Source organism: Oenanthe melanoleuca, chromosome 25 (genome assembly GCF_029582105.1).
Source record: "Oenanthe melanoleuca isolate GR-GAL-2019-014 chromosome 25, OMel1.0, whole genome shotgun sequence".
NCBI classification, from domain to species: Eukaryota; Metazoa; Chordata; class Aves; order Passeriformes; family Muscicapidae; genus Oenanthe; species Oenanthe melanoleuca.
In genome coordinates this window covers 2,709,909-2,721,743 of record NC_079358.1, presented here as the reverse complement: position 1 = coordinate 2,721,743, position 11,835 = coordinate 2,709,909, and the positions used below count along the sequence as shown (strand labels likewise).

Sequence of the window (11,835 nt, the reverse complement as noted above, 5' to 3'; positions counted from 1 at the left end):
GGCCGCTCCCGCCCATTGTCTGCGCTCCGCGCTCCCGGCGCCGCTCCGGGGCCATTGTCTGGGGCGGGGGGACAGCGGGGGGACCCCCGAGAGCGGGGACCCCTCCCTGGATACACAGCGACACCCCCCGAGAGCGGGGACCCCACCCTGGATACACAGGGACACCCCCGAGAGCGGGGACCCCACCCTGGATACACAGGGACACCCCCCGAGAGCGGGGACCCCCCCACCCCGGATATACAGAGACTCATCCTGGAAACCCAGGGGACCCCCGAGAACCGGGGGACCCCGACGGACACTTGGGGATCCCCTCACCCCGAACAGCCTGCGACACCCCGGGACACTTGAGGACACCCCCAAACACCCAGAGGTCCCCCCCCACAACACCCGGAGGGACCCCCGATATCCACGGACCTCTCCCCGGACTCTCGGGGATCCCCCGGCCCGGGGAATTTGGGGTGAGGATTTTTGGGGGGCAGAATCCCCGTTCTTTGGGGAAGAATCCCCGGTTTTTGGGAAGGAGTTCCCGTTTTCTGGGGGGCAGTGAGCTTAAGGTCCCACCCTGCACCCCAAAATTGCCCCCAAGGGGTCTCAGCCCACGAGGGGGGCACAGCCCAGCTGCTCCCCCCTTTGTTTTGGGGTTCGGGGAAGGATTCTGATCCCCCATAAATGCCCCCTCGAAAAAAAAAACGGGGTCCGGGTCCTGGATCTGGTCGGGTCCCCCGGGTTTGGGGGGTCCTGAAGAGGATCCGGTCAAGCGCCCCCAGGTTTGGGGTGTCCTGGGGAGAGTCCCGCCACTCCCCCGATTTTGGGGGGTCACCCCCGACCCTCAGCCCCAGCGGTTCCGGGGTGGGCGGGAGCAGCTGGAAGACCCCAACCCCATCCCTGCGGATATTGGGGGACACCCCTGGGGACCCCCAGCTTGCAGGAGAAGGGGGAGCCAGGGGGGTGCGAGAAAATTTTTTTGGGGGGGCTCAGGAGCAGCAGCACCCCCGGAGCCAGCAGGGCCTGTTGGACACGAGTGACACCCTCGGGGGTGCTGGGGACACACGGGGGGGGCTCCAGCAGCTTCAGCACCCCCAGTGGGAGCGACCCCAGAGCCCCCCAAGAACAGGCGGGGGTCCGCAGGCGGGGGGGGGCGCGGCGCTGCCCGGAACAGCCGCGATATCAATGGGGAGGGTGGGAACAGCAGGCCCCGCCCCCCGCGGCGCCGGCCAATGGGAGGAGGCGGGAGGAGAGAGGAGCGCGGCCATTGGTGGGATTGAAATGCGTGTTCGGCATCAATGGGCAGCGAGCGGGGGGGAAGGAATGGGGGGGAGAGGGGGGTTGGGGGGAATTGGGGGGAATTGGGGGGATTTGGGGCTGGGGGTGATGGGGGAGATTTGGGGCTGGGGGCAAGGAGGGAATTGGGGGGATATGGGGGATATGGGGGATTTGGGGCTGGGGGTGATGGGGGAATTGGGGGGATTTTGGGCTGGGGGCGAAGGGGGATTGGGGGGAATTAGAGGGATTTAGGGGGATTTGGGGGAATTGGGGCGGGGGCGAGGGGGGATTGGGGGGAATTTGGGGTATTGGGGAGAATTGGGGGGATATGGGGGGATTTGGGGCTGGGGGTGATGGGGGAGATTTGGGGCTGGGGGCAAGGAGGGAATTGGGGGGATATGGGGGATATGGGGGATTTGGGGCTGGGGGTGATGGGGGAATTGGGGGGATATGGGGGGATTTGGGGCCGGGGGCGAGGGGGGATGGGACCAGCTGTTATGGGGGGGCTCAGTGCCCCCCACCCCATATTTCACACCCCAATGAGCGGAACCAGAGAACCCACCCCGAGCTGGGACCCCAAAACCGGCTCCTGGTGACCCCATAATTGTGGGGTCTGTGCCGGGGGGTTCCAGTGACCCCATTGTTGTGGGGTCTGTACTGGGGGGCTCTGGGTGACCCCATTGTTGTGGGGTCTGTGCCGGGGGGTTCCAGTGACCCCATTGTTGTGGGGTCCGTGTCGGGGGGGTCCCTGCGCCGCCCCCGCCCCCGCAGCTGCCCCGGGGATGATTTATGGGGTCGGGGTCGTTGCCGGGGATGATTTATGGGGTCGGGGCCAGATGGGGCTGCGGCAGCTGGGAAGGGGCGCTCGGTCCCAGCCCGGCCCTTATGGGGCCGCCCCTCCCCTGCCAGGGGGACAATGAACCCTAAAGGGGTTTGGGGACACAGTGGGGACAATGAACCCTAAAGGGGTTTGGGGACACAGTGGGGACAATGAGCCCTAAAGGGGTTTGGGGACAGAATGGGGACAATGAACCCTAAAGGGGTTTGGGGACAGAATGGGGACAATGAACCCTAAAGGGGTTTGGGGACAATGAACCCTAAAGGGGTTTGGGGACAATGAACCCTAAAGGGGTTTGGGGACACAATGGGGACAATGAACCCTAAAGGGGTTTGGGGACACGATGGGGACAATGAACCCTAAAGGGGTTTGGGGACACAGTGGGGACAATGAACCCTAAAGGGGTTTGGGGTTCCCAAATTGAGGGGAGGGATGTCCCCAGACTGGGGGAAGGTGATGGGGTGTCCACAGGGACATTCCCAAATTCTTCTGGCAAAAGGCGGCCGAGCAGTCCCGGGAATTTTATCCCAAATCCAGGAACGATCCTGTGATTTTTATCCCAAACTCAGGAGCGTTTCTCTGATTTTTTTATCCCAAACCCAGGAGCATTTCTCTGATTTTTTATCCCAAACTCAGGAGCAATTCCCTGATTTTTGTTATCCCAAACCGAGGAACGATCCCGGGGATTTTTATCTCAAATCCAAGAACAATTCCCTGATTTTTATCCCAAATTCAGGAACAATCCTTGGGATTTTTATCCCAAACCCAGGAGCAATTCCCTGATTTTTTATCCCAAACCCAGGTGGATTTTCCCAAGGAAAAGTGCCCACGGGGGCAGCAGGAAAGGGATTTTCATAGAGATGGAGAGGGGGAAGGGCTGGAAAAGGGGGGAAAAATCGGGAATAGGAGAAAAAAAACTGGGGAATTGTGGCGGCAAAGGCCCGGAGCAGCCGAGGACAAAGGCCGGGAATTCCCAATCTGTCGGGGCCGGAATCTCAATGAGAGCCGAGAGCTCCCATTGTGAGGGGACAATGGGACCAGATGGGGCCGGGGCCCCGAAGGGGTTTGGGGTCTGCTGGAGGGGGGGAGCGACCCTAAAGGGGATTGGGGATGGGGAATGGGGAAAAGTGATCCTAAAGCCGATTGAGATTGGGAATGGGGAATGGGGAATGGGAAAACTGACCCTAAAGGGGATTGGGAATGGGGAATGGGGAATGGGAAAGCTGACCCTAAAGGGGATTGGGAATGGGAAATGGGGAATGGGGAAACTGACCCTAAAGGGGATTGGGGATGGGGAATGGGGAAAAGTGATCCTAAAGGGGAATGGGGAATGGGGAATGGGGAAACGGACCCTAAAGGGGATTTGGGAATGGGGAATGGGGAATGGGGAATTGGGAAAAGTGACCCTAAAGGGGAATTGGGAATGGGGAAACTGACCCTAAAGGGGATTGGGAATGGGGAATGGGGAATAGGAAAAGTGACCCTAAAGGGGATTGGGAATGGGGAATGGGGAAAACTGACCCTAAAGGGGATTGGGAATGGGGAAATGTGATCCTAAAGGGGAATGGGGAATGGGGAATGGGGAAAATGACCCTAAAGGGGATTGGGAATGGGGAATGGGGAAACTGACCCTAAAGGGGATTGGGAATGGGGCAAATTGACCCTAAAGGGGTTTGGGAATGGGGAAAACCAACCCTAAAGAAGACTGGGAATGGGAAAAAGTGACCCTAAACGGGATTGGGAATGGGGAATGGGAAAAATTACGTTAAAGGGGATTGGGAATGGGAAACGTGACCCTAAAGGGGTTTTGGAATGAGAAAAGCCAAACCTAAAGAAGATTGGGAATGGGAAAAACTGACCCTAAAGGGGATTAGGAATGGGGACAGGTCTGTTTCCTTTTCCCCCCAAAAGCACACAAGGACACAGCAGATAAATTATTATTATTAATAATAAATAATAATAAATAATAAATAATAAATAATAATAATTCTCAATAAATAAATTCCATAAATATCCTCGTGGCACAGGGAAGAGGCAGGGGGAGAGTTTGGAGGGGGAACGGGGAGCGGCTCCGGGAATTCCAGCTCCAGTTCTCTGGGAATTTTGGTTCCAAATCCCCTGGAATTGCAGCTCCAAACTTTTGGGATTCGCTGTCCCAACTCTCTGGGATTTGCAGCTCCATCCCTCTGGGAATTTTGGCTCCATCCTTCTGGGAACTGCTGCTCCAGTTCCTCTGGAATTGCTGCTCCAAACCCTTGGGAATTGCGGTTCCAACCTTTTGGGATTTGCGGTCCCATCCCACCGGGAATTGCTGCTCCAGTTCCTCTGGAATTTGCTCATCCAAACTTTTCGGCTTTGCTGCTCCATCCCGCTGGGAATTGCTGCTCCAAATCCCAGGGATTTGCTTTTCCATCCATCTGGAATTTGCGGCTCCATCCCTCTGGAATTTGCTATCCCAGCTCTCTGGGAATTGCTGCTCCAGTTCCTCTGGAATTGTTGCTCCAAACTCCCGGGATTTGTGGCTGCAAACCTCTGGAATTGGTGCTCCAGTTCCTCTAGAATTGTTGCTTCAAATCTCCGGCATTGCTGCTCCAATTCCTCTGGAATTGCTGCTCCAAACCCCCGGGATTTGTGGCTCCAAATCCCTTGGAATTGTGGCTCCATCCCTCTTGGGAATTGCTGCTCCAAACCTCTGGAATTTCTGCTCCAAATCCCCAGGAATTGCTGCTCCATCCCTCTGGGAATTGCTGCTCCAATTCTTCTGGAATTGCTGCTCCAAACCCCCGGGATTTGTGGCTCCAAATCCCCGGGAATTGCTGCTCCATCCCCCTGGAATTTGGAATTTGTGGCTCCATCCCTCTGGAATTGCTGCTCCAAATCCCCAAAGCAGGGTAGGGGGTGGGGGTGGCAGCGTGGGCAGCACGGACACACGGACACAGGGATGGACGCAGGAATGGACAGATGGACACGGGGACATAGGGATGGACACAGGGACACTCGGATGGACACACAGACACAGGGATGGACAGATGGACACTGGGATGGACACAGGGACACCTCAGACATCCAGGACGTGGTTCAGGTAGGAGATGTAGCAGATGGCCAGAGGGATGGATAGATGGACACACGGACACAGGGATGGACACACGGACAGACACACGGACGGTCAGACATCCAGGACGTGGTTCAGGTAGGAGATGTAGCAGATGGCCAGAGGGATGGACAGATGGACACACGGACACAGGGATGGACACACGGACAGACACACGGACGGTCACACATCCAGGACGTGGTTCAGGTAGGAGATGTAGCAGATGGCCAGATGGATACATGGACACACGGACAGACACACGGACAGTCAGACATCCAGGACGTGGTTCAGGTAGGAGATGTAGCAGATGGCCAGAGGGATGGACAGATGGACACACGGACAGACACACGGACAGTCAGACATCCAGGACGTGGTTCAGGTAGGAGATGTAGCAGATGGCCAGAGGGATGGACAGATGGACACACGGACAGACACACGGACAGTCACACATCCAGGACATGGTTCAGGTAGGAGATGTAGCAGATGGCCAGATGGACACACGGACACAGGGATGGACAGAGGGACACACAGGTGGACAGATGGACAATCACACATCCAGGACGTGGTTCAGGTAGGAGATGTAGCAGATGGACAGATGGACACACGGACACAGGGATGGACACACGGACAGACACACGGACGGTCACACGTCCAGGACGTGGTTCAGGTAGGAGATGTAGCAGATGACCAGATGGACACAGGGATGGATGCAGGGTGGACAGATGGACAGATGGACAGTCAGACATCCAGGACGTGGTTCAGGTAGGAGATGTAGCAGATGGCCAGAGGGATGGATAGATGGACACACGGACAGACACACGGACGGTCAGACATCCAGGACGTGGTTCAGGTAGGAGATGTAGCAGATGGCCAGAGGGATGGACAGATGGACACACGGACAGACACACGGACGGTCACACATCCAGGACGTGGTTCAGGTAGGAGATGTAGCAGATGGCCAGGCGCAGGATCTCGATCTTGGACAGCTTCTTGTCGGGCGGCAGCGTGGGCAGCAGCCGCCGCAGCTCGGCGAACGCCACGTTGAACGCCTCCACGCGGATGCGCTCGCGCGTGGCGTGCGCCGTGCGGTACTTGGCCGTGGCCCGGCGCCGCCGCCGCCGCTCCTCGCGGCTCAGCGGCTCCTTCCGCGCCGGCTCCTCGGGCAGGGCCAGCCCGGCGGCACCGGGAGCGGCGCCGGGAGCCGGGTCGGGGCCGGAGCGCGGCGGGGCCGCGTCCAGAGCAGCCTGGTCCGAGTTCAGCATCATCCTCGCCCAGGGGAGCGGGGACGGCTCCTGGTGGATCTTGGAGTTTGGGGAGAATTCCCGATCGATCCTGGAGTCTGGGGACGGCTCCTGGTGGATCTCGGAGGTTGGGGACAGCTCCTGATGGATCTCGGAGTCTGGGGACAATTCCCAACTGATCCTGGGGTTTGGAGACGGCTCCTGGTGGATCTCAGAGTTTGGGGACAATTCCCAACTGATCCTGGGGTTTGGGGACGGCTCCTGGTGGATCTCGGAGTCTGGGGGCAGTTCCAAAATTATGTCGGAGTTTGGAGACAATTCCTGATGGATCTCAGGGTTTGGGGACGGCTCCTGGTGGATCTCGGAGTTCGGGGACAATTCCCGACTGATCCTGGGGTTTGGGGACAATTCCAAACTGATCCTGGGGTTTGGGGACAATTCCAAACTGATCCTGGGGTTTGGGGACGGCTCCTGGTGGATCTCGGAGTCTGGGGGCAGTTCCAAAATTGTCTCAGGGTTTGGAGACAATTCCTGATGGATCTCAGAGTTTGGGGACAATTCCCGACTGATCCTGGGGATTGGGGACAATTCCAAACTGATCCTGGAGATTGGGGACAATTCCTGACGGATCTCAGAGTTTGGAGACAATTCCAAACTGATCCTGGGGTTTGGGGACAGCTCCTGGTGGATCTCGGAGTTTGGGGACAGTTCCCGACTGATCCTGGAGATTGGGGACAATTCCAAATTGATCCTGGGGAGTGGGGACAATTCCTGGTGGATCTCGGAGTTTGGGGACAATTCCTGATGGATCTCAAGGTTTGGGGACAATTCCAAAATTATCTCAGGCTTTGGGGACAGTTCCAAAATTGTCTCAGGGTTTGGGGACAATTCCTGATGGATCTCGGAGTTTGGAGACAATTCCCGAGCGATCCTGGAGGTTGGGGACAATTCCTGGTGGATCTCAGAGTTTGGGGACAATTCCGAACTGATCTCAGAGTTTGGGGACAGTTCCAAAATTATCTCAGGGTTTTGGGACAATTCCCGATTTATCCCAGAGTTTGGGGACAATTCCTGATCGATCCCAGAGATTTGGGGTCACCTCCTATCTGTCCCAGATGTTTTGGGGACACCCCAAACTGATCCAAATAATTTAGGGTCTCTCCAAGCTGATCCTGAAGTTTTGGGGACACCCCAAACTGATCCTGGGGATTTTGGGGTCACCTCCAAGCTGATCCCGATGATTTAGGCACCCAGAGCTGATCCTGATGATTTGGGGACTGATCCCGATGTTTTGGGGTCGCCTCTGCCGGAGAAGTTCCCGATTTTGGGGTTCCTGTCCTCGAATTTGGGATTCCCGTGCCCAATTTTGGGGTTCCTGCCCCTGGATTTGGGGTTCCCCAGCCAGGCCCGTGGGGATTCTCCTCCTCCTCCTCCTCATCACATTCCAGCCGGGATTTGGGGCATTTTCCTCTGGAATTCCAGCAGAAAATTTCCGCAAGGAGGAAATCCGGGAGTGCAGGAAAATGAACTCTGTGATTTTTGGGGTTTTTGGGGTCAGGATGCGGCTCTGGAGCCCTCGGGGGTCAAATCCCAACGGGTCTGGAAAAGAAGGATGAAATTTAAAAAAAAGAAATTAAAATCAAGGAGTTTTTTAATATATATAAAGGAATTTTTTATATATAAAGCAGATTTTTTCTGTGGTTTTGGAGATTTTTTGGGGGGTCAGGAGCTCTCAGGGGTCTGGAAAAGAAGGATCGGGAATTTCAGCTCCAGGTAGGAAAGGAGCTGGAAGAGGCATCAAAGTAAAATAATCAAAATGAAATCATAAAATAAAATAATGAAATAACTTCATAAGAGAATAAAAATAAAAAAAATAAAATTAAAAATTAATTAAAATAAAGAAAAAAGTAAGATCAAATAATGAAATGAAATGAAATGAAATGAAATGAAATGAAATGAAATGAAATGAAATGAAATTAAATTAAATTAAATTAAATTAAATGAAGGATTTTCCACAGTTTTTCCCGGCTACTTTGGGAAACAAACTCAGAGAATTCCAGCTCCTGGATGGAAAAGGACTGGGAAATTTGGGAAGCTGGAGAAGCTCGGGAAGCTGGAAAAGTTGGGGAAATTCGGGGAATTTGGGAAATTCGGGAAGCTGGAGAGGATCGGGAATTTCGGGAGGCTTTGGAAATTCGGGAAGCTGGGGACCATCGGGAGGTTTGGGAAGCTCGGGAAATTTGGGGAATTCGGGAATCTCTGGAAACCGGAGAAGCTCGGGAAAATCAGCAAGTGGGGAAAATTGGGGAAACTCGAGAAATTCGGGAAGCTCGGGAGAATCGGGAAGCTGGGGAAGTTCGGGAAGCTCTGGAAACTCGGGAAATCCGGGGAAATTCGGGAAATCCGGGAAATCCGGGAAGCGCCGGGGGCTCCGCCAAGTGTCCCGGGGGCGGCCCGGCCATTGTGTCGCCGCCGAGCCCCGTCTGTCGCCTCTGTCGCCGCTGTCGCCCCTGTCGCCTCCCCCCCGCCCCCGGCAGATGGAGCGGCCGCAGCTGCGCCCGAGGGGAGCGGAGAGAGCGGGACCCGCCCCGCGTCATCATCTTCATCATCATCCTCGTCCTCATTATCGTCCTCATTATCATCATCATTCTCGTCTTATAATAATATCTTATAATCCTCATCATCATCTTCTTCTTCATCATCATCATCCTCATCATTATCATCCCCACCCTCGTCTTCATCTTCATCCTTATCTTCCTCTTCATCTTATCTTCCTCATCCTCTTCATCTTATCTTCCTCTTCATCTTCAGCTTTATCATCTTCATCTTCATCTTCCTCTTCCTCTTCATCTTCATCTTCATCATCTTCATCTTCATCTTCATCATCTCCATCCTCTTCATTTTCTTAATCTTCATTCTCATTATCATCCTCATCCTCATCTTCTTCTTCATTTTCATCTTCATCTTTGTCCTCATCCTCCTCCTCATCTTTATCCTTCTCATCATCATCTTTATCTTCATCCTCCTCCCCATCCTCATCTTCATCCTCCTCATCTTCATCCCCGCTGCCTTCCCTGGAAATCTGAGCGCGTCCAGGGAAAAGCAGAAAAACTTCGGGATGGGAAAAGCGGCCGGGAACGAGCTGGGAATGAGCTGGGAATGAGCTGGGAATCTTCCTCCTCCTCATCCTCATCTTCGTCCCCATGAAATCTGGGAATCACGGGCTCGTCCAGGGAAAAAGGGAAAAACTCCGGGAAGGGAAAAGCGGCCGGGAACGAGCTGGGAATTCTCCTCATCCTCCTCTTCCTCCTCTTCCTCCGCCTTCCCGGCCGCTGGAAATTTGGGAATCCTGACACGGGAGCGTCCAGGGAAAAAGGGAAAAACTCTGGGATGGGAAAAGCGGCCGGGGATGGATCTCAAATCCCACCGGGACAGTGCAGGAACGATCCCGATTTTTTACAAGGTTGGGACGAATTGGGAATTTCCCACCTCCCAAAAAAAATCTGGGGCAGAGCAGCCCTACAGTTCCCAAAAATCCCTCTGAGGGTGGGGGGAGATTTTTCCCGTTGAGTCTCCCGAAGAAATTCCCAGGAATTTGGATGTTCGGGGTCGCCCTCGGGATCCTCCCCGGCTCGGGTTCATTCCGAGAGACGGGAAATCGGGAATTATTTGGGAATTATTTGGGAATTATTTAGGAATTTGGCCCCTTGAGAAGGAATTTAGAAGGGAAGCAGGAGACTTGGGTTTTTGTGGTTTTTTTGTTTTTTTTTTTGGGAAAACTCAAGTTTCATTCCCGGCTCCAAACAAACTCCCGGTGCTCCCAGAGCTTTTCCTTGGAATTCTCGCTCCCAGCGCCTCTTTCCCCATTTTTGTTTAATTTTTTGGGGGGAAACCTCCCCATTCCTAAATCCAGCCGCTCCAAGGATTCCTGCTCAGCCTCCACTTTTCCAGCAAAACCCCGGGAATTCTTCCCACTCCTCCCTCCCTCTTTTCCTTCCATTCCCGACCCTCGGCGTGACGAAATTCCCGATAATTTTCCTTGGAAACCAAACGGGATCCCGATTCCAGGCGGGTTCTTTTCCTTTTCCCTGCTCCCAAACCCTCCCAGGAAAAATCCTTTTTCCAAGGGGATTTGGGAGCCAAACCCGGCAATGGGATCGAGGCTTTTCCCGGGAATCCGGGGCCGAATTCCCGCCCGGATCCCGGTGTTGGATCAGGAATTCCCCATCCCTGGAACAGCCGCCTTACCCCGAATCCCGCAGCATTCCCAGGCTCCGGCGTTTCTCCTCCCGGTATTCCCAGGATTTGGGATCCTCTCGGCTCATCCATCCATGGAGGAAGGAAGGAAAAAAACTTTCCCTGGATTTTCCCGAGGTCCCGCGATGGATCCGGGATGGGAATTCGGGAACAATTCGGGAACAACCCCGGGATTCCCGGGGCAGCAGCGCCGGCTCGGAGCCTCCAAGGAGGAATTCGCCGCTCCCCCAAAAATTCCCAATTTATCCACCCCGGGCCCGACCCCGGGAGCCTCATTGGCCTCTCCCGCTCCCCCTCCCTTTTCCCTCATAAATATGGAAAACCGGGAATTCGGGATTCCATTGGCTGCCCGGGAGCCCCTCGGGAGGGGCGCGCTGGATGCGGGCCGGGAAAAGGCGACAGCTGCTCCCGGTGCTGCTTTCCAGCGGGAATTCGGGCCGGGAAAAGGGGGAAAAGAGCCTGGAGCGGCACTCCCGGGTCGGGAAAAGGGGGAAAAGGGACTGGAGAGACATTCCCGGTCCCGAAAAATGGGAAAAGGGAGCCTGGAGCGGCACTCCCGGGTCGGGAAAAGGGGGAAAAGGGACTGGAGAGACATTCCCCGTCCGGGAAATATGAAAAGGGAGCCTGGAGCGGCTTTTCCAGTCGGGGAAAATGGGAAAAGGGGGAAAAGGGGCTGGATCGGCATTCCCGCCTTTACAGTGAGAATTCGGGAAGGGAAAAGAGGGAAAAAGAGCCTGGAGCGGCATTCCCGGTCCCGAAAAATGGGAAAAGGGAGCCTGGAGCGGCGTTCCCGGTGGATCCCGAGGCTCTGGAGCTCTGAGGATGCTGCGGGTCCCTTTGGGATCACCCAGAGCCTCCATCCCATAAATCCCGCCTGGAAAATTCACTGTGGTGGAGAGGGGAAAGTGAAAGGGAGGAAACTCGGGAATAGCCGGGAATAGCCTGGAATAACCGGGAATAACCGGGAATAACCGGGAATAACCTAGAATAACCGGGAATAACCGGGAATAGCCGGGAATGGGGATCCCGTGTCCAGCCCGGACACAGCGACCTTTGGGGCCGCCTCTGCTCTGGCTCTGCTGGGATTGTCCCGGTTCAGCTCCGGGAAAATCGGGAAAAATCCGCTCCGGTTCCAGGGAGATCCC

The 11,835-nt window shown here is 55.3% G+C and overlaps 1 protein-coding gene across 1 annotated transcript; it reads right to left on the bottom strand.

The window, feature by feature from the left end:
- Positions 1-6,075: 6,075 nt before the first annotated feature.
- On the bottom strand, positions 6,076-6,457 carry NHLH1 (nescient helix-loop-helix 1). The gene has a single exon (XM_056510640.1). It carries the CDS (start codon positions 6,455-6,457, stop codon positions 6,107-6,109), a length of 351 nt encoding a protein of 116 aa, XP_056366615.1. The 3' UTR covers positions 6,076-6,106.
- Positions 6,458-11,835: the final 5,378 nt, after the last annotated feature.

Excerpts from the sequence above, each read along its gene's own strand:
- NHLH1 (XM_056510640.1), bottom strand. The coding sequence starts at position 6,457 with ATGATGCTGAACTCGGACCAGGCTGCTCTGGACGCGGCCCCGCCGCGC.